The 23,118-nt window shown below is 40.3% G+C and overlaps 1 protein-coding gene across 1 annotated transcript; it reads left to right on the plus strand.

Moving 5' to 3' along the window:
- Window positions 1–3,990: 3,990 nt before the first annotated feature.
- On the plus strand, window positions 3,991–6,467 carry LOC136250907 (uncharacterized). Its single transcript, XM_066043248.1, has 3 exons — window positions 3,991–4,388; window positions 4,444–4,581; window positions 4,632–6,467. The coding sequence occupies exons 1-3, from the start codon at window positions 4,322–4,324 to the stop codon at window positions 6,194–6,196; spliced, it is 1,770 nt and encodes a 589-aa protein (XP_065899320.1). The 5' UTR covers window positions 3,991–4,321; the 3' UTR covers window positions 6,197–6,467.
- Window positions 6,468–23,118: the final 16,651 nt, after the last annotated feature.

Genomic DNA, 23,118 nt, shown 5'->3' on the forward strand with positions numbered 1-23,118 from the left:
TTTTTTTTTAATAGACCCCACCTCTTCGTTCTGCCCTAATCTCTCTACAAACTTTGATTCTTATAAATTTTCATTTTTTTCCTTCTGTAATTAAATTATGGAATAATTTACCTCCACCTGTAGTGATTTTTGTATTAACTTAGATACTTCTATGCATAACACCTGTGTGTAACACCTGCATGTGCGTTAGCTATAATCTGTCATTGATTCCTGCACAGTAATACTAATAGCTAATAATAATAATAATAATATTCGTGCTTTAAATGAGTATGAGTGATTTGACACACACGTGACGCACTGAATTTAAAAAAAAATTTTTTTTTCCCCGGGGTGCCTGCACCCCTTGCCACCACCCCCAGCACCAGATGGTAAAAGTGCTGGACAAAAAGACTGTAAACTCAAAAAAAAAAAAATCAATGAGATGGCAACACTTGTCCTTCCGAAATAGCAAGGTCAAGTGCTCCAATGGTCACAGGGCTGCCACGGTGTGACCTTGCTCCACGCAAGGTCACACCGTGACGCACTGAATACACTTGACGCACTGAATACACTTGACGCACTGAATACACTTGACGCACTGAATAACACGTGACGCACTGAATAACACGTGACGCACTGAATAACACGTGACGCACTGAACACACTTCTGCCAATACATCTGCCGAGACATCTGCCTGTGTTTAAAGACCAAGTTTAAGACGTAAGAAGATTTGAAATGTATACGTATAGGTAGTAATAAGTATATAGTTAGGTAATAAGTAGTAGTATGTTGTAGTTTTCAGTATGTACGTATCTTTCTGAGGGGTAGCAAGCTAGCTAGCTATATGATTTGAGCGGCGACTCCGAGGGCGACTCGCCCGAAGACCGCTTCTTCAGTCGGGGCCTCTGTCAGGCTTTCTCGCCCAATGATAATACGGTGGTCTAACTATGCGAGGTAATTATAAGCCTGTTGATCTACTTCATATGCTAGGCGGGGTAACTCGTGGCAGTCATTGACTCTGTGTGACTATTGTGATGGTGGGTAATAGATATAGCAAACACACTACAAGGGGACGACATATTATAGTAGTTTTATCCCCGATCTGCTCAGAGGCAGGCCAGACACAACTGTTATTGAGTGGCTGCATCCTTGGGGAGCTACCTCCTCAGGCCGCTGTTTACAACAGAGCAGTCTGAAGATTTTGAATCACTACAGGCACTCACAGTAGGTAGTTGTAACAGTAGAGATAATTTTGACTCTTTTACTGCAATTATACCAATAGATCTGTGACCACTGTCAAAGGTCAAGGCCACCAAATTTGTTTCAAGTCAATGGTAAAGGTAAAAATTTCTAACCCACAATTGAAAAGTATACTGACATATCATTGCTAAGTCACCCGTCAAAGTGCAAAAATGGCTCTTAGTCACAAAACTTTGGTCGGTCAAGACTTTGACTGCAGTTGCACTAGCTATAGCATGCACCCTTTGCACTACTTCTATAGTGTATAAGAAGTAGAGGTGTACCGATATAAGTTTTTGGCATGTACCGATATCCGATATTGACGTAACCAAAGAAGCCGATAACCGATAGTCGATCCGATATTTGCATTAATATTTTAAGTGTACATTTACCTACCCTACAACAACATGTGCATGTATTCATTGCTATACTCTGCCTGTGGTGGTACACTGCTTGGGTTTCTATTGTGCAATCCAGACAATTAGGCACCCACAAACATTTTTATGTACACTCCCATGAAGCCTAAAACGGATATTTCTGCATTACTGCGGATTCTAATGGCTTGTACAGCAAGTTTCCTTGGTTACTCTGACCCTTCTTTTATTACAAAGGTACTCTATAACTGCTTCATTTGTAAAGACTGTGATAGGCTTTGCAGCAACAAACACTAGAATCGTGTGTATTTATATGGCTTCTCGTAGCGTAGCGCTTGTTGCAGAGTGAACAATAAGCCACTGGCACTAATGAGCCACATGAATAACGTAGAAAACTAATGCATAATCCGTTTATGTACAAACTATTGCTACTGTATAAATATCGGTAGCGATATCGGTCCTCCTGCTGTTCTGTACCGATACCGATATTGGTAAAAAATGCCATATCGGTGGCCGATATTGTAGCCGATCCGATTATCGGTACACCTCTAATAAGAAGTGCATGATACAAAGCTTAAGAAAGTGTTGATTGTTGTGTAGTATTTTTGCTACTGATCTACATGTATAAAAAACCATTTATGGCTTCAGAAAAACTCCCTACATTCAACAAGCAAAAATTGTACAGGTTTTGACATTGAATTGGATGCTTTGGTAATTAAAGATAGTTAAGATTATGCACTTCATATACCTAATATCCTGTTGTAAAGGAAGTAATATAGACATTTTTGGCACCCTGTGTATCACTGCTTGAAGCAGTAATAAGCTACATTACACATTTCAATCTGTCACACCACTATAACTGAAAAGTGCAGTGGCCATTACACTTCATCTTTAGCTATGTTCCACCCATTACACAGCGATACAAATGAAGAACAGTACTAGAAGTGTCTCTGCAACCACTATGGAAGTACAGGCGATAGTGTAATAGCTACAACCTAGTTGAAAATCCCATACCATGCAACCACATTTTCAAATTCTTTATGCAATTTCTCTGAAATTGGCAGTGCCTACGCAGCCACAGGGAAGCCATATTGTTCTACCACAAATTGACTCCTTGCATTGTCAGCAAACTAGGACACAGAGGAGGACAAAGGTAAGTGTATTATATGTATTGTGGTTGGTGAAAAGGCACCTGTCAGAAGAAAGCAATGTCAAACAGTGCAAGCCTAACATGCATAGGTACATACATACATACATACGTACATACATACATACATACGTACATACATACATACATACATACATACATACATACATACATACATACATACATACATACATACATACATACATACACAGGGGCATAGGGAGGGGGGTTCCGGGGGGTTCAGGAACCCCCCTATAAAATTTTGACTTCTGCAAGCAGGATCCTAACACACCATTTAGTGCGGCAGGACAAAATGAGTGAGTAGTATAGTGTAATGGCACAGCACAACAATTGATAAAGCTTGCATTCATCTCTCAAGGAAGGATTTACAGAGGTAACATGAGCCTTAGGCTTCTTCAAAACTTGTTAAAAAGATCGATATACTCTAATAGAGCAGTCAGGTATATACTCTAATAGAGCAGTCAGGTATACTCTAATAGAACATGCATGTAAATATATCCATGTCCATGTGAAGTTTTTCAGACATTCTAACATTAAATGCAAAACTTAGCATGACCTTATACTGCTATAGCTTTGGTGTGCAGTGTTTAAAGATATAGAGCTCCAGTAGTTTATCACTTGTGTTATGCAAAATGAATTCATGCTATGTATATTTGTATAGTTATATTGTTTTGATTGTAAGTCATTCCATTTGTATCAGTGGATTCATGGCTCTTATACCACAGTGAGATAACTATCACCTACAGATTACTAGTATGTGTCTCTATGTGTTATGCTGTCTGTTTCCACTAGGTGGCTTTATCTAGTACTACCTTCATCGCGGGGCACTTATATGCATCACAATTAATGTACTTTTGCGTAAAATATAGCAATTTGCTGAGTTTTGATTCATTAAAATATTGAAAATCTCTCAGCGGCTGGGGGCTGCGCCCCCAGACCCCTGCTTCTGGTAACTCAATGCTGGTCTGGAACCCCCCTTCAAAAAAATCCTGGCTACACCCCTGATACACACACACACACATACATACATACATTCATACATACATACATACATACATACATACATACATACATACATACATACATACATACATACATACATACATACATACATACATACATACATACATACATACATACATACATACATACATACATACATACATACATACATACATACATACATACATACATACATACATACATACATACATACATACATACATACATACATGCATACATACCTACATACATACATACAATCTTTGATACAAACAAGAATAAATGAGTTATGAAGCTTTAAAAATATCCCATACATTTAGTATGGACATTTCAGGTGCGCAAACATGTTTACAACATGAAAACATGCTTGTTCCAGTACAAAACCAGTGGGATTGAACACATGTTCACCTTACTATATTTGGTGAGGGCTCAGGTGAACGCATACTGACAGGCCTGCACAGTCATCATACACTACAGTGAGGTTTATCCGCAATGACGTCATCCAATAAAATGGCGCCGTATAGTGGGGGTTTTTAATATTTTCTAGCATAGAAGTCAATGGAAGCCAAGAATGATGCTTCGCTTTCTACGCCCCATGCGAATGATGACAGCCATTTGGACTCTGGTATGGTTATAGATTGTAATAGCGAATACCCATAAGCTGTTTTTGTCTTTCAAAGGTGATTTTTGGTGTGACGAGGAAATGCCTGTGTTTTGCGATGATGGCCACTCGTCTGCAACGTCATTCGCTGTTGATTTTCCCACCGTCTCGGATTTATCTTTATGCGATTTAAGCCCCGAAGAATTTCAACAAACAGGTATGTTGTGAGAGTACCTTTGAGTTCAAGATTGTATGATTTATGCTTAGAGTCACAGAAGAACGGAGGCAAACTGCTTAAATCTGTTGGTTTTAACCAGCTTAAGGAAGCAAGTTGGAAAGGAAATTACTGCTGTGTACCAGATTGCAAAAATGCATCTGCTCAACAGAAAGAAAAAGAACTACTTGGACTTTCAAAGGTGTCATTTCATTCTTTTCCTACAGATAGTAATAGAATGAAGATGTGGATAATTAAAATAAAAAGAGACCCTGGTCCTGAATTTGTTATAAATAAGTACACAAAGGTTTGTTCAGAGCACTTCACTTCAAGTGATTATTTTCCAACCTCTGATAAACCCAACTCCAGATGTCGTCTCCTGCCCACTGCTGTGCCTTCAGTTTTTCAGTGGACCAGTAAATCATTTCAGCGCCGTAGTGTCACTTCAATGAAGGCATCATCTAGTTTAGAATTCAGTGAGCATGCCACAGATGAACATGATGATTCTGAATCAGATGTAGTCACAGATGATGCTTCAGATGCACACAATTTTGAGGATTATCACAGTAGAGATCAGGAAGATGTTGCCACTAAAACTGCTTTACTTGATGAAATAGAACGATTAAAGCTGCAAGTCAAGCAACTGCAGGATAAACTTGCAGAATCTCAAAGAACCTCTACAAAATCTCTGTTTCACCTTGACAACATAAAGGAGGACAGTGACTTAGTGAAGTTTTATACTGGATTCTCAGATTATGTAACACTAGCTACGTTTTACGAACAGGTTCTTGAATCTGATGCTAAAGTTATGAGACAATGGGATAGCAGGAGATGCAAGGAAGCTTGTGGTGATACCAAACATGGCCCATGTTGTAAACTTCCCTTACTAGAGCAGCTATTTATGACCCTTGTGCGACTTCGTCTTGGCCTGTATGAAAGGGATTTGGCTGTACGGTTTGGAGTGTCTCAGTCAACAGTATCTCGCACAACAACAACCTGGATTAACCTTATGTATCACAGCTTTAAAGCTATTGAACGTTTCCCACCCTGGCATATAGTCAAGAAGTATATGCCAGAAATCTTCAAGCGTAACTATCCAAACACCCTTGTGATCATTGATGCAACTGAGTTTGCCATTGAACGACCCTCATCACTTTCATCCCAGTCAAGCACATTTTCAACCTACAAAAATAAGAACACTGTAAAAGTACTATTGGGTATAACCCCTAGTGGAGCCATATCTTTTGTGTCCAAATGTTATGAAGGATCAATATCAGATAAAAGGCTGGTGGAAGTCAGTGGGCTGCTGGAGAAATTAGATGCAGGTGACGAAATCATGGCTGATAAAGGCTTTCTTATTCAAGACATATTAGCACCTCTTGGGGTACATCGGAATGTACCCCCTCTTTTGAAATCGGACCGTCAAATGGCAAGTGAGGATGTGATTTTAACTAAAAAGATAGCACAGTTAAGGGTCCATGTGGAAAGAGCGATAGGAAGAGTAAAGAATTTTCATATTTTACAAAATGTATTGCCTGCCGCAATGTGGGACACAATAAATCAAGTAATTTATGTGTGCTGTATGCTTACAAACTTTGATCCACCTTTGGTAGCCTAATCCTTTTGTACAGTACATTTATTGATTTCAAGTATTTCATTAAAATTAATTTATCACAATCAAATAAAACTCATGATTTTTTATAAATAACATTACAGTTAATTTAAATTTACAGCTGTAGTAGAGTCATAATGGTTTTGGCCGTTATAAATTATCAGCAGTGGTGCATGCTTCCATAACTTCCACTGACTGCAAAGATCTTCAGTTGTTAATGGAACAAAAACGCCTCCTTTCATCTTGGGTAGTGGTGGTGGTTGAGAAAAATATTTTCGGGCATATGTAGAACCATCATGTGAAGCAGTAACAACAATAATATCTCTTTGCAGTCCAGAGGAACTGGGTGATTTAACTGGTGGTACAGAGGAACTGGGTGATGGTCTACTAGTTGGTGGCATGATCATGTATGGTACAACTGCTGGTAAAAATTGTTCAAAATAGAATTTACCAGCTGTTGAAATGGCTGACTTCATAAAATCTGCATCATATTTGATTCGCTGAACAAACGGCTCATGAAGAGGTGACCATACAACAAAATCACACCACTGTAAGCTGGTCACATGCATCTGTGTTTGTAACTGATAAAAGTATGAATGAGATTTTGACAGGCACATGTTTCCATCTCTCTCCACAACCAAGCAGAATGCAGCCACGGTTCTGCAAGCCTTGAAAATAGACAAATTTTCACATGAAAGGGGACACTTAACCTCTAAGCACCCCTTACTATCCTCTTTTAGAGTTGGATCAGATACGATTGCATCAGGGCTAGCTGCTAGCCATGGCAGCAAAGCATCAACTACAAGTCCACACTTTTGAACTTCAACAGCTACCCCACGCTTGAATTGGTAGTTAACATAAGAATCAATGGCATGTTTCTCATGCTCTCTTCCGTAGTGAATTGCAGTCGTGTTTAAAGAGACACAGTTGATCCTTTTCTTCACAAAAGCTGTACAACTTGTGCTGACCCTTCGATGGCACACTTCCTTCATGATGGAGGCTGTAATCCTTAGCTTTCTTTGGCTGTGCCACAAGTCCGAAGATGCTTGCTCTCTGGTTTTCTCTTCTAACTCCTTAGCTTGTTTTCCATCTATAACTACTTCACTTTTGTACAACTGCATGCCATGCAACTGCCCTGAAGGAGTGTCGTTATTAGGAAATGTACTGTCTTCATTCAACTTCTCTGCTACAAGAGGCATAAGTATGAACATGGTTTACTTGATCAAGTTTGGCAGCTAGTTCATTTAAAAGCTTTTTTTTCTGTTCAGCAGCTCTTAAAACTCTTTCTTTCTTAGTTTCATCTAGATGAGTATCAACAGGAGCTGGTTCATCATCCAATAACTGAAGATAGCATGATGAGCTATATCTTTCAAGTAAAGATTTAGTTTGGGCAGCCTTCTTATTCTGTGCTGGGGTCTGTGCCATGCAAAGAGCATGGTTTGCACTAGCTATTTTCATTTGTTCAACATGTGACAATGTTTTTCTGAGATTTCTGGCTATATTAGGATCAAGAATTCTCCTGTGTTCGGGTCACTCATTGATTCTGTGAGTCTTTATCCGCTTTTTCACACCATACTCTTTTCTGACAAGACGTATATCATCGATTGGCATTGCTTCGGTGTTTCTTTGTCTAGGACGATTCCAGGTCTGCAGACATTCAGTACATCCCTTCCGTTCATCATCCTGCAACCCAGAGTGGATATAATCTTCCAAGCAATAAAGGGTGCCTGTAACATGGTTACAACATCCTGACAGACCTGCTGGGCATGAACAGCAAGCTTGTGCCACATGAGCTGTGGATTCACAAAAAAAATAATCACTTTGTAAACACGATCCTTTTTCATTGAAGGTAATACAGCAGCTGAAACACATGAGTGATCGGGCACTTGAGGTAAAGGATGGTATTTGATTTTCTGTATGTGCCCATCTTGATAAAAGCGGTACGCTTTATCGAGGGTTCTAGTATAATCAATGGACGTGGAATTGCTACACTCATGATCACCTGAAGCATGCTGCAACACTGCTTCAGCCCTTTCATCAGCAATATTCTCTAAATAACTGATCTTTTTCAATACAACTTTACGACCAATGAGATGGTCGTAGATTGTACCAAAGGTGATTCCTGGCAAATTATAGAGTCGATTTGTCCACAGGATGTCTTCTGGTGCTGGAACTGACTTCATTAACCTTATACATGTAGAGGATGAACCTCGAGTGGTGGCCAGTTTTCGCTGACTGTTAATACCATGATCTGGATCCACCAAATATTTGTCCCATTCATACTGAATGTATAACTTGACCCTATTAGAATGTTTTGTTAAATGCAACTTATGTTTTAATACGTACATTTACCTTTCGATAAGCTGGAGTTTTTTCCCTGTGACTGGAGCACCACGACAAGTAAGCCATCGTTTCAACTGCACAATGCCTAATTTGGCTAGTTCCTTGCCGCTTAGGGATGAACCAGGGACATCCTTTTCAGTCAACAATAAAACATCATCCCCGGGGAGGTCGATACTGGCTTCCAAATCGGCCAAAAATGATGTTCCTGAATAGTGGCCATCATCGCGAAACACAAACATTTCCTCGTCACACCAAAAATCACCTTTGAAAGACAAAAACAGCTTATGGGCATTCGCTATTACAATCTATAACCATACCAGAGTCCAAATGGCTGTCATCATTCGCATGGGACGTAGAAAGTAAAGCATCATTCTTGGCTTCCATTGACTTCTATGCTCGAAAATATTACAATCCCCCCACTATACGGCGCCATTTTATTTGATGATGTCATTGCGGATAAACCTCATAACAAACTCACATGTGTTTCTGGGTCTTGTGCGCTTTCTCAATTACATGGTCATGCAAAGAAACCATACTGAGGTTAATTTTCTGTGTTGGCACTTTCCTCAGAGGAATGTATTTAGATATCACAGAACTATTTGAAGTGCTTATGCTAGTGTAATACCTTTAGCTATGCTTACTGAAACGATCGCAAGGCATGACCCCATCCTTAAATGATCAGAACATGCTTCCACACCCTTAATGATCAGAGAATGGTTACCACGCCTTGTAATTATCTAGCTGCAATTAGCTGTAATTTTGCTGTGGAGAACATGGCAACCCTGCCCCTTAAGGTTACGGGATAGTTTAAAATGCGTGGGCGGAACAAATTACCAAACCTGCTTTAAACCAAGCAGGGATAAATAATTTCAACAACTGTGTTGTGTTAGCAATACAACTAATTGTGCTTGTTTGTTTTTACTACAGAACAACGACTGTTCTTGGGTGTGTGGTCTACAATAGAGCGATGTTTAATAAAAACGCACCGCCAAAAACCAGACTAACAGATTACTGAATCCTTATAATTTCAACACAAGTGGCTAAACAACTAAAATATCTAGGTCCTGTGGAAGCGATTTTTTAAGTTACTGATAGTATAGACGTTTTATTGAACTTTTAATAGTTTTTCAGGTGAAACAAGCTCTTTGAAGGCTTGTATCCGAGTCACTGGGGAGAAACACGCCAAAAACGCTTCCACAGGACCTAACAAATTTAATATACAGTATCACTATGCCCTAGAAATGCCAATACAACCTACAGCTTTTGCTGTATTTGGCAGCGGAAAAACATGGTAGTGACAGCTGGAACTGAGCGATGTACGGGCTGGCTTACTTGTGTTACTACAACAATTGTAGTGTTCACCTGCCTCAAACTACACTGTAGCTACATAAAAACATTAAATATGAAGGGCTTCACCTTCATTTGAAACTTTTCACGCTGCTGGACTGGTTTTATGGTGTTCTCAAAAAGAATCGATAGGCATTCAAAATTTTGAATGATTGCCTGTGACTATACCGTAACCTTAATCTATTCCAAAGTTCACTTGAACAGCAAAATCAAGATACTTTAATAAAGCAGTCGCAGCCACACGTGTATATCATACATAACATAACTATGCCATAACAAAAATGTTAGCAAACTAGTGCAATAAATATATAAAATGAAGTAGGGTTCCAGCGATAATAAGTACTGAAACATGATAATATATAAAAGATAGAGAATCTGGCATTGAACAGGCAGTGATACCAATGTAGGGATTTTCCCACAAAACTATGTGTAATGGCTACCTTCATTCTGTTTCAGTGCTTTTATTGCTAGAACGCTACTTCATTTATTAGATTGATAATTTTTAAAATTCTATTGGTTTCTATAATCCATACTCAAATTTAAAATTCATAGTTGTAGTAGTTGAGCAAATATTATTATTTTCTTGTTCTACTATTGTGTTGGTCCATTTCCTGGTTCCCTGATATAGTGTGTACTATGGAATTACAGGCATAGCAAATAAATTACAACAAATGTAGTGTGCTGATTGCAACTGTCATGTGTAACTGTCTGTTTCCATCTTGGTCCTTGTAAACAACAATCCTATTTATCATTTGATATGTTGTCATGTGCTGAATAGGTTTATTATTCAGCCTTGTAGCATAAAGGATAAAGAAGTTATCACCACTTTTATAACCAGGTACTGTGATAACTATGCAAGTGTACTGGGTGGGATATAACTAATTCATATCCCAGTGCAAATCACATCCTATAAACCATTGTTAAGTTGATTTTAGTCTAAAATAATTCGTTCATCATTGAGTGAAGTTGTTCATGGCCACTCTAAGTTACTAAACATTAAGCAATATACATCTATCTTACCCTAACTCTCCCTACTCACATGCCACCCATGCCCTAATCAAAAACCCATGACTGGGCCGAAGTGGGGGTGATAAGTTACCAGTGTGCAGTGTTGGGGTAGTTACTTTGTTTGGCAGCATGGCACTTTGATCATTCCACACACTGGAATATAAACACTGCCATGAATGCGGCGGGACTGAGACACTAATATAGCATGAGGTGAAAGCTGAGTGCTATACAATGCCCAAGGGTTATTTTTCTGCATAGTGGTGGTGCTTTAACTGGTTTATTGGCTGCAAGTGATGGGTGATGCTAAGTAGCAGGAGGAGAGTGCCTAGCTGCTATATCAGTAGGCTCAATACTGCATAAGCATAGTAATGCCAGCCAAGGGAAAAATTAAGTGACTACTTCAGTCGAGCCTTGGTTTGACTAACAAGGTTAAGTTTGTGCTATGTTAGTGTATTTATTAAGTGTATTAGAAGCCATTCCTGTGTTATGCTGGTGACAATGATGCAATTTGAAGCCAAGTTCCACTTAGCTTTAAAACATAAACAGGAGTCATCCTCCATTACTTTAAAACCAGAATATTGCTGTGCTTCGCGCTTTCCAGAGGAAAGCAGAAAAGTTTGATGTCATTTCTATTGTTTATAAACATGGTTATGATGCACATACACATGCATTACCGTAATCTGTTAGTTAATCTTTATCATGATATAAAGTTACGCTGATATACAGTAATCAATTATTCAGCACGTTACCATTTATAACAGTTTCATAGTCTGTCACACATACTTCCTAGGATACACAACTTATTACCAAGTGTCTTGATGTATGTTCATTATGTTTATGTATAATAGCTGGTGATAATGGCTGACAAAGAAGTATACCATAATTTCACTTCTGTGTTGGCTAATTCACTGCCAATGAAGGATGTCATATTCATATCAAAACTTGAACAACAGCATCTTCTACCTGGTGACCTTGTGGATGATCTAAATGCTAAACAAACACCTCAAGAAGCAGCAGAACATTTCATGAAAACAGTGATTGAGCCATGCATGTTTGAATAATGATGATGATAAGCCGCTACAGAAGCTCCTTACTGTGATGGAGCAATTTAATGAATCACTGAAAATCTTAGCTAGTGAAATAAAGCAAAAGTTAAGCAGTAGATTGTCATCTAATGATGAAAACTTGAGGCAACAATCTTTGAGCATGTCAGGTTAGTCAATAACTCCTCTGGTGTGTCTGTTTACTGTGTATTCATAAAGGTGGTGCTGGAAGAGGCAATTCTGAGCTCTTAGAATTAACAGTATTGCAGGAAAATTATGCAATGTTGTGTAATGCAGTAAGTGACATTGATAATCTTATGAAATATTTTTTGGAAGAGAGAATTATTGCTGCAGATGAAGCACAAGAGATTAAAAGCTCTGCTTTAATAAAATCTGAAAAAGTTAAGAAATTATTAATAAACATTTCAGGTCCATTAAGGGCTGGTGACAAAAATGGATTCTATGTTATGTTAAAGATAATGAACACACATGGTATAAAGGCTACTCAAAGCTTGGCTAAACTTATACAGGGCAGAGTGAGTGGTGATGAAATAGCTGGTGTTGATATGGATGAAGTATCTCGAGAGGAGCACATAAATAGTTTGTTACCATGTTGTTAAGTGTGGTGTGTGCTATCGTAATATGTTTCTGTATTAGAAGAGTACTAGTTTGTCTTATACATGTATATCATCGTCATTGTATCTGTATAGGTAAGAAGAACAATGATTTGTGTAAAAACAAGGCTCAAAGCCAGTTTATGTTTGGCTTATAGAGGTATTTAAAATCTAAACCAAAACAGCTGTAGCAAGCGGCCAACTGACAATACTCTCAATGAACTGTATTAAACTGTACACGAGGTCACACACCAGTCATATCATTACTACGCATGCGTTATACAACAAAATGGCACTAAATAGAATACAATACACAAAATTAATAGTCCAATGTGTTACACTATTCCCTCCTTTAGAAGAACTCGTCCCGAGTTCAGTGGCGAACAAAGTCAACAAGACAGGCAGGAGGGTGGTGTGAGCGAGCTGGGTACCTCCATGTTTCTCCAGAAGCCATAGGTAGGCTGTCACTATCTTCATTGTCACTGTCACCATCACTCACAATTTGCAAAGTTGGGGCTTGAAATTGAGTTGGATGAGGAGACTGGGTAGATTGTTCGATGCTGTCTTTACATTGCAGTGGGTTCACTCTATTACATGGCTTCAGACAGTCAAAATGTACAATACATCTCTTAGAACGTTGTTTAGTATGTTGGATTTGGTATGTTGAATCAGAGAGCTGCTTAACTATAGTGTATGGCCCAGTCCATGGTCTATGAAATTTCTTCGATTTTCCTTGTGGGACAACTGGATTGAATAGCCAAACTGAATCTCCTTTGTGATAAGGACACCCATGAGATTTCTTATCATAGATCTCTTTCTGTCGATGCAGGTTGTTGCTTAGATTATCTCGCACAACTTTGTAAGATTCTTGTAGCGTTTGCTGAAGTCTAGCAACATAATCATTGTGCGGAACAGGCTGCTTGTTGGGAAGCTGAAACGCTAAGTCCACCGGAAGCCTAGCTTGGCGTCCAAACATCAAGAAGAAAGGGGTGTAGCCTGTGCTTGCCTGCACACTAGAGTTGTAAGCATAACAAAGTGGGCGTAAGTGGTCTTCCCAATCCCATGGATGGTCTGCTACTGCAGTGGACAACATTGATAACAGAGTGCGGTTAAACCGCTCCACAAGACCATCTGATTGTGGATGATAAGGGGTCGTCCTAGTCTTCCGTATCTGCAAAAGGTTAGCAAGTTCTTTAATGACTCTTGATTCAAATTGTCTTCCCTGGTCCGAATGGAGTTGCTCCTGCAGAGAAAACCTAAAGAAAAACTCATCCACCAGCTTTTTTGCAACTGTACCTGCTTCCTAATTGGGTAAAGCATATGCTTCTGTCCAACGGGTGAAATAGTCGGAGACCACAAGGACATAGGAATTCTTCTGGGGGCTCTCTGGTAAGGGTCCTAGAAGGTCCATTGCTACCAACTGGAGGGAATAGCCAGGATGAACATTTATAAGCTGTGCTCTTTGTTTATGGGGCTGGGGTTTTCCTCATCACACAATCAGAGCATTGTTGGCACCACCTGTGGACATCTTCAGTATGACCAGGCCAGTAAAATCTCTCTCGTAACCGGTTAAGGGTTTTGTCTTCCTCAGATGACCACCAACAGCCCCACTATGTAAATCATGTAGGATCTCCTTTTGCAATACAAGTGGAACTACCAGCTGTGCCCATTTCTCTTCCCCATGGCAATCTTCATAGCGACGAAACAATACTCCCTGCCGGATGTAAAGTTGATTCCACTGCTGGAGAAGTAGATGAAACTTTCTGTCCTTTCCTTGAGTCATGTTGGGAGATGGTCTTTTGTTTTCAGTAACAGCCTTTAAGATAGGACCAACTACACCATCAGCTTGCTGCAGTTGTTGTAAATCTGAGGTAGTTCTTTCAGTAAGTCCATCAGACTGTTGCATAGTCACAGAACACAAGGTAGCTGAGTACTTGGGGAACAGCTCAGTGGTAGCAGTAGGATAAATATTCTCTGTTTGTGGATGGTCTGAAAAATGGGTAGGATGTCAGGAGAGTGCGTCCGCATTTTGGTGATGGTGTCCCTTGCGATGTTGGATCTCAAAATCATACTCTTGTAGACGTTCTACCCATCTAGCTAGTTGGCTCTCTGGTTCTCTTATTGTGTGCAACCATTGCAGACTGCCATGGTCAGTGCGAAGTACAAAGCGTCGTCCTAACAGAAATGGTCGGAAATGATGTATGTACGTAACTGCTGCAAGCAACTCTTTTCTAGTAACTGAATATTTCCGCTCTGCTTCGGACATAACTCGGCTAGCAAAAGCTATCACTTTCTCAGTGCCATCCTCGTGTGGTTGAGACAATACAGCACCAATACCGCATTGACAGGCATCTGTGTCGAGGATGAAGGGTAAAGTAAAATCTGGATATGCCAGAATGGGGGCTGGAGTGTAAACAAAGTTTTAACTTAGCAAAAGCATTATCACATTCAGTAGTCCACTTGAAATCTCTCCCTCTTTCTGTCAGACAATGTAGTGGCTGGGAAATTTCTGCAAACCTTTGAATAAATCTCCTGTAGTAGCTTGCAAGGCCTAAGAATTGTTGCACCTCTTTAACACTACAGGGAGTTGGCCAGTCTACGATGCGTTGTGTTTTACTAGGATCTGTAGCAATACCCTCAGATGAGATGACATGTCCTAAGTATAATACCTTTTTTTGAGAAAAGTACACTTTGCAAGTTTGGCTTTTAGACCAACCTCTCGCAGATGTCCTAACACTGACGCTAAATGTCCCAGATGTTCTTCATACATGTGGCCAAAAATGATTATGTCATCTAAATAAACCAGACATTCACTCCACAGCATACCTGATAGTGTGAGATTCATTAACCTCTGGAACGTTGCAGGGGCATTGCAGAGACCAAAAGGCATAACATTAAATTCAAACAGACCTTCTCGTGTGATGAATGCAGTCTTCTCCTTATCCTTCTCTGCAATGCCTACTTGCCAATATCCACTCAGCAAATCAATGGTACTGAACCATTTGGAACCTGCAAGAGACTTAAGAGTTTCATCAATTCTCGGGAGAGGGTAGGCATCCTTGTGTGTGACAGCATTCAACTTCCGATAGTCCACACAGAAACGTGTGGAACCATCCTTCTTTTTCACAAGAACAACTGGTGCAGCCCACGGACTTCTTGAAGGCTGGATGACCTTCTTCTCTTGCATCTCCCGTAACAGTTTTCTCACCTCTTCTTGTTGAGCTACTGGAATGCGACGAGCTGCTTGCCTAACTGGTGGTGCATCCCTTGTGTCTATAGTGTGCTGTATCTCATCTGTCTTACCAAGGTCCCCTGAGTTGTCTGCAAACACATCACCATATTGAGATAACACTACATACAACTGTTCTTGTTCCTGTTGAGTTAACTCTTCTCCTGCAGACTCCACTGCTTGCCACAAAAGGTGTCTCTTGCTGTCTGACAAGTGTGTTTCAGGTATGGCATCACCATCACTAACTCCAGCGACTAGTACTGAGTCTTCTTCCACAGAGCATGCTGTAGCTACTCTAGTATCCTTGTGAATGGTGATAGGATCTGGGGATAGATTCAACATTCGGATGGGCACTGCTGGGCTGTCTGTATTTCTCTGGGAATCCACGATTGAAGTTGCAACCAGAATAAAGAAGTGCCTTGATACAAGCAAGAACAAGTAAGTTATGAGTTTAGGTAGTAATGACAAGGACGATTCCTGCAGGCAAACATGTTTACAACATTCTAATACAAAACCATTGGAATGAATGGCTTACGAGGAAGCACAAACCGTTCCACGATCAGGGTGCTAGGGCCGATTGGTCCCTGCAGTACTGCACTAACTTCCATCTCACTAGAACCTGGAATACACACATCATTAGGTAACACTACACTCACATTGTCTACTGGGTCCATTTTGGCTCCCGCTCTGGTTAGTGTGATGGGTTTTCCATTTCCATTCAATGATATTAGTCCCCGGGGTAGATCAATGGCACATTTGTTAGCTTCCAAGAAGTCAATTCCCAGGATAGCCTCCGTCCTTAGATCAGCAATGATCACTTCAATAGAATACTGGTCACCACTTATTTCTAACTGTGGTGTGACTGTGCCCTTGACTCTCAACGGGACACCATTAACACCCACCAATCCTGGATTTACCCATGGCTTCAGCACTGATTGGCCCTTAACTCTACTCCAAGTGTTAGTGTCTATGAGTGAGACAGTTGCTCCTGTATCTATCATGAATTGCACAGGATAAAAGTTAATAGTACCATTAATGTAAAAGGCGGTATGTGGGTTGACAGCAAATAAATCAATGACGTTATTGGCCAAGTTCATGTCACCCTCCCCTGCCTGGCCTATGGCAAGGGGGGTCGCTCGTTTCCCTGAGGCCTTGACGGGTGGCGGAGAGCACAACCTCTAGCATAGTGCCCTTCCTTTCCACAGCAAAAACAGATTACGGCACTGGTGGACTCATGGTCTCCTACTTGTTGACGGTGGGATGGTTTGAAGGTAGCTTTCGGTTCATTGAACTTCTTGTGGGTCATACTCTCCTCTAGCTGTGACATTCGTAGGGCTAATTTGTCCATTGCCTGCACTAGGGATTGTTCCATAGAATGGGAAATATTAGCAGTAGCTTGATTTCCTGAACTACAGCTGACAGCACTAACAGTGGTCTCCTCTAGTTCTGAGGTTATGTTGCCCACCATAACTGGTTTAATCAGGCATGATTCAACTTCCAATGTAGCACGCACAGCTTCATCCAGCTTTTTGGGCTTTTGCTGTTTTACTGCAAATGCAACCTGGGGGTTGCTTAGCCTACTCAGATAATGTGTCAATGCCAGTTGTTCTTGGCTCCGTCCATCAAGGTCTGGAAATGCCTTCTTAGTTAGCCGTCGGAGGTCTTCAGCGAAGTCTGCCCATCCTTCATTTGGCTTTCTCGTTTGCACTTGCAGTTCTGCATTGTACAATTCGCGCTTACTCGCCGGCTCAAATCTTTCTGTTAGGGCTGTCTTCACGTGATCGTACGTGTCTCTCGATTCCTCAGGTAGTCCTTGGAATACTTTCTGTGCCCTCCCAGCAAGGCACACTTTAATCCAATTCAACTTCGCCGCAGCATCCCACTCGTTGACGGTAGCCACATTCTCGAATCGAGTGATCCACTCATCCCATCCGTCTCTTCCTTGGTACGCTTCCAGAATTATCAGTGGCTTACTGGTACGGGACATCTCCTCGCAGGTTGCTGTAAAAGAACGCGAACACAACAGCTACAATACTGAATCGCGTGGACTCGCCTTGTGGGGTACCGATTCAGACCACGGTACAAGGTATTATCGCCTGGGGTTAACAAGGATATTCTATTATTGACGATATATCCTGCTGACTACGCCAAGTGTAGCAAGCGGCCAACTGACAATACTCTCAATGAACTGTATTAAACTGTACACGAGGTCACACACCAGTCATATCATTACTATGCATGTGTTATACAACAAAATGGCACTAAATAGAATACAATACACAAAATTAATAGTCCAATGTGTTACACAGCCAAGCTGTAAAAAAAGAGTGTGGCTCCCAAAAGACCAAGGTGAAAAAAGATGTGAAATCCAAGGTGGCGGCCAAGAAATGGCTGTGATGGTAGGTTAATGGTAAAAATTTTAATTACGACAATTCAGGTGAATTTGCAATGCCTCCTCCACTAACCAAATTCACTGAATTTTCGTAATTAAAATTTTTGCCATTAATAAGTACTTCCGGTGATATATAATATACAAGCCAACGTCAATCACTCCTACCAAAACTCTACAATAGAGGTTTGGCAGGTTTGGCAGCTGGGTGTAGGTAAAACCCTTCAAGATAGGATTCTTAATTGAGGACCCCTCTCCTGTTATGCTTATTCTCTACCCTTTGCCTTGGGTAGAGAAGTGTACAAGGATGTATTTATCTCTATGACAAAGCTTAGCGCCTTCAGCTTGGGGGAGAATGAGTGAGAAGGGTCCCTTCCACTACACCCAGGGGTGAGCTCCTGTCCTTGGTTTTTTCGATATCAGGGCAGGAGTGAACCTCACCCAAGCTGACCTCCAACCTCTTTCTTATTGAATGTCTGTATTGTGATTAACTTATTATACAATAGGATCGAAAGCAATATCCATCCCAGCACACTGCTAGATTTGATGTGGACACCATTCCTTGCCTGTGTCTTCAATTGGAGTGCTAGTGTTGTATACTCTCTGAGTTTCAAATCACAACCTGCTTACCATCTACTCAACTATACAAGTGTTTGATTTAATTACATTAGGGAAGAACGTTCCTACATCAAGATCATGCAACAGGGATTACATAGCCAAGTGTGGTCTTTTACCTATTTTGTACAATTATGCCTTCTTGGATTTGCATTTCTGAAATTAATCTTGTGCAAGGGTCCTCATATGTTACAATTAACATACAAGCCTCTTGCCAAGCAATAAGATAGACTCTGTATCACATTAAATATATTATGCCTCCAAGGCTACCTAAGAGATGCACTGTAAGTACATGCATGCCATACTGTACACCACAGTATACACTAACTGAGGGGCAAATCCTGTAGATAGTATCAGTGTTATTATATTGTCAATTGCATCCACCACCTTTGACACCCAACAGCAGTACTCACTAGTCTGATTTGAAATAATCAGATATCTGCCTGCTAAAAAATAATTTTACAATGACTGGTTACCATAATGTATGACCTTTCTTCATTCTCTAAATAGAAATTGCACTTGTGGCCCCCACAATGGGATTACCTGGGGCCGATGCCAATAGTAGTGCACGCATTGCTTCTTGTCAAGCAAAGAGGGTGCTTATAGCACTATTGAACTCAAATTTTATGTAACACAAATTAATGGTCTATAAAGACAGTGAACTTAGGTTGGCGTCTGCTTAAAATTTGGGGTGTAGCTAGCTTGGGCTTACCGCAAACCATGAAATTGACTAAAATAACTGCCAGCATTTGTTACCTGTTTAGCACCGCTCCCCACAAACATGAAGGTATATACTACTATACATCCTGTGTAGTATTGACATCAAACTTTCAGCCCATACTTGTTAGAACATGTATGTAGCCTCTCTATGCAAGTAGCCCTCTGGGGGGCCTCAATTTGCTTATAAAATAGGGTTATTGCATACATGTAACATAACCTAATGCCATTGAAGTATATATTCTTTGGTCATTCTACTGATACTGCATACTATATATATTTGCTGTTATGTTGATATGTATTTGACCACTGTATGCTATTATGTTACCTCAGATGCACATAGTCCTATTGTATCAGAAAAATAAAAATGGCCTTCCATTGCATTAACCAAAGTCAAGACCCCCCTAGCACCTTTCTCATGCAATATAATAAACACTTCAGCCATATATTATCCTTGTCACTTTATAAAGGTACCATTGCTACTATCAGTTGATCTGGACTGTTCCTGCAGTGTAATACCATTGATACTTTGGTGGACATTCTTGCAATGCATTTCTTCTTGTAGAGGTATGGTTTCCTTCAATCAAGTGCTGTGGACCCATACTGGGAATTATACACACAGCCCACCAGTAATAGTGTTGTACTGATTCCCACTTTTTAGATATCCGATATATTTTACCCTGTTTTACTTATAGTTGACCGATACGTGATTGTAGGTCTCTACAGGTTATACTTGTGCATACTCCACTAAAAGTAGAGCTAGTAAGCCAATGCTGCAAGATTGTACACTTTTCTCAACTGAAAGTTGTTAGTCAGACAAGTGGGCTAGGGCTCCAACTATCACTAGTGGCTCCACAAAACATAAACAAATTACCTACTGTAAGTACATGCTAGAGCCTTTGACACCAGCCCTCCAGTGGTACTGCAGCTGCTGCATAATAATCTGCTGGCCACAGCCCATTACAGCTGATTTCTGATTATGGTAAAACAGCTGTTGATGCGATTATTGTACAACTGTAACCAGTAAAAACTGCGCATGCAACGCAATCCCCCAATTAAACAACGGATGTAGTTCCACTAGTGACTGCATTTTTGACAGTAGTCAGAACCATTGCAGCCAGTACAGTAGCATGACACTGGCGGACTATTAACCCAGAAGCCAGATACAGGCCCGTAATTTTTTGAAGTTGGCTATCATTGGGCACTGTGCACTTCCACGTTGCTCTCGGGAATTGATATCATCTTTATAGTAGAACAATCCAACTCCAGTAGATGGACACTGGTCCACCCAATCCTTAAAGCTCCTATATAGATTCTACCAGAGTAGAACCGTTTGCTAGTTTATTATTTTTTAAATTGATTTTTAGGGATTGCTAAATTAATCAGTTGTAGTACTCGCTATACTTGTAACCACTACAATGAATGCTTGTGGAGCTACGTAATATTGCGGTGTTGTGCTTGTCTCAGCTGAGTCCAAACAGACAAGCAGCTAGGCCTACAATTGTGACTGCGTGTCTAGAGGCTGGCTCGCTGTCACCATCAAACACTAACTTACCTGAATGTACAGCACTATGCAGACATACCTGTGTCCTTCTGCATACTCATCTAATTATCTGAGGATTATTTCTAAGGATGTTGGTCCCTTAACATCCTTGATACCAGACTAATGGCTGAATGTTGTTGACACCTTTATTCCAGTGGCTGGAATTTAACACCCTTAGACTACATCTGGCCAAACACTAGTTCCTTTCTTTTTTAAACCCTTTTATTTCAATTGACACCACCAATGCCAGTAAGTGGTTCATCAGGGCTGAGGGAAGTAACATTGGTCCTGGGTCACTGTTAATACATTCCTAGAGCACATCTCTCTTCTAGGTGGATGCTGGCCTCATCTTTGTGTATGGCCTTAGGATAACAACACCACTATAACTGGACGCTGGTCCCATTTTCTTTTTTACTTCATTCATTGATGCCTTCGATGCTACCATCATAATAAGGTAGATGCTGGTCCACCTTTTTAAATTTATTGTTTTTTTTTGCTGTCCTTCAGATAACACCACTACTGTACAGTCCACTTCAATCATTAAAGCCACCAAGTGCTACCATTTGCATAGCTGGATGCTGGACTAGTGTTACACCAATAATTGGATCAGTTATTGGAAAAACTGGTTCTTGGCTGTACTTTTGTGTATTGGTATTGGATTGGCACCAGGATAGAAAAAGCAGCAGATACAGATATATGTATTATTTAAAATACATGCCTGTGCACCAAGCCATGGAATTTTACTGCTGTGCAATGTTACTATATACTGCTTAAAAGTACTGTCAGCTATTGTTGTAGCAATATCACCACTACATTTGTCCTTTATAAACAATTTTATGGTAAAAATCACTTAAAGAGATATACATGTCAGAATATCAGCAAAATGTCATATCAGCACAACACTATGCTGGTCCACTTCAATCGTTGATACCACCAAGTGCTACCACTTCCATACCTGGACGTTGGTCCACTTCAATCATTAATGCCACCAAGTGTTATAACTTCCATAGCTGGACGCTGGTCCACTTCCATCATTAATGTCTCCAAGTGCTACCATTTCCAGCTCTGGACGCTGGTCCACTTCAATCATTAATGCCACCAAGTGCTATAACTTCCATAGCTGGACGCTGGTCCACTTCAATCATTAATGCCTCCAAGTGCAACCATTTCCAGCTCTGGATGCTGGCCCACTTCAATCATCAATACCACTCAGTGCTACAATTTTTACAGCTGGACACTGGTCCATATAGTAATACCCCTTGTACCACGCTGACTAAACAGGATATTATCAGTAATGCTTTTAGGTAATATAACACTAGTGACTGGGTGCTGGACCATTTAAGTACATATACTAGTGCCTTTAGCTACTACAGCAGTACAATGATTGGACCCTGGTTTGTTAAAGTCCCTAGGTACATACTGTTGGCTGGACGCTGGACCACTTAGTTCATTGGTGCTGTTAGGTACTATCTAATCAAAAACAGCCAAGCTGTAAAAAAAGGTGCGGCCCCCAAAAAGGCCATGGTGAAAAAAGATGTGAAATCCAAGGTGGCGGCCAAGAAATGGCTGTGATGGTAGGTTAATGGTTACATTTTAATAACAACAATTCAGGTGAATTTGGTGCCAAGACCAAGTGGCACAAAATTCACCTGAAATGTCGTTATTAAAATGTAACCATTAACCTACCATCACAGCCATTTCTTGGCCGCCACCTTGGATTTCACATCTTTTTTCACCATGGCCTTTTTGGGGGCCGCACCTTTTTTTACAGCTTGGCTGTTTTTGATTAGATATCACTTCTTTTTGTAGTTGTATACTGCAAAGCCGGCCTATGGCTGGCTTTGGGGCTTTTTTAACCCATGTGTTTTTTTCTTTACTACAGGAAGAAGAAAAGAACTTAAAGGAGAATTTTAGTACTTCAATTATTTTTGATTTTATTAGTAATTATACAAATTATATACATATATTTATTACATGCCCATTATCCCCCACAGGATATTTTTTTGCGGCTGATCTCTCTACTGGGTGACTTGAAATGTAGCTGAACTATATACAGGATGGTTTCTTTGTAGCTGAACTC

This window comes from Dysidea avara, chromosome 3 (assembly GCF_963678975.1).
Source record: "Dysidea avara chromosome 3, odDysAvar1.4, whole genome shotgun sequence".
NCBI lineage: Eukaryota > Metazoa > Porifera > Demospongiae > Dictyoceratida > Dysideidae > Dysidea > Dysidea avara.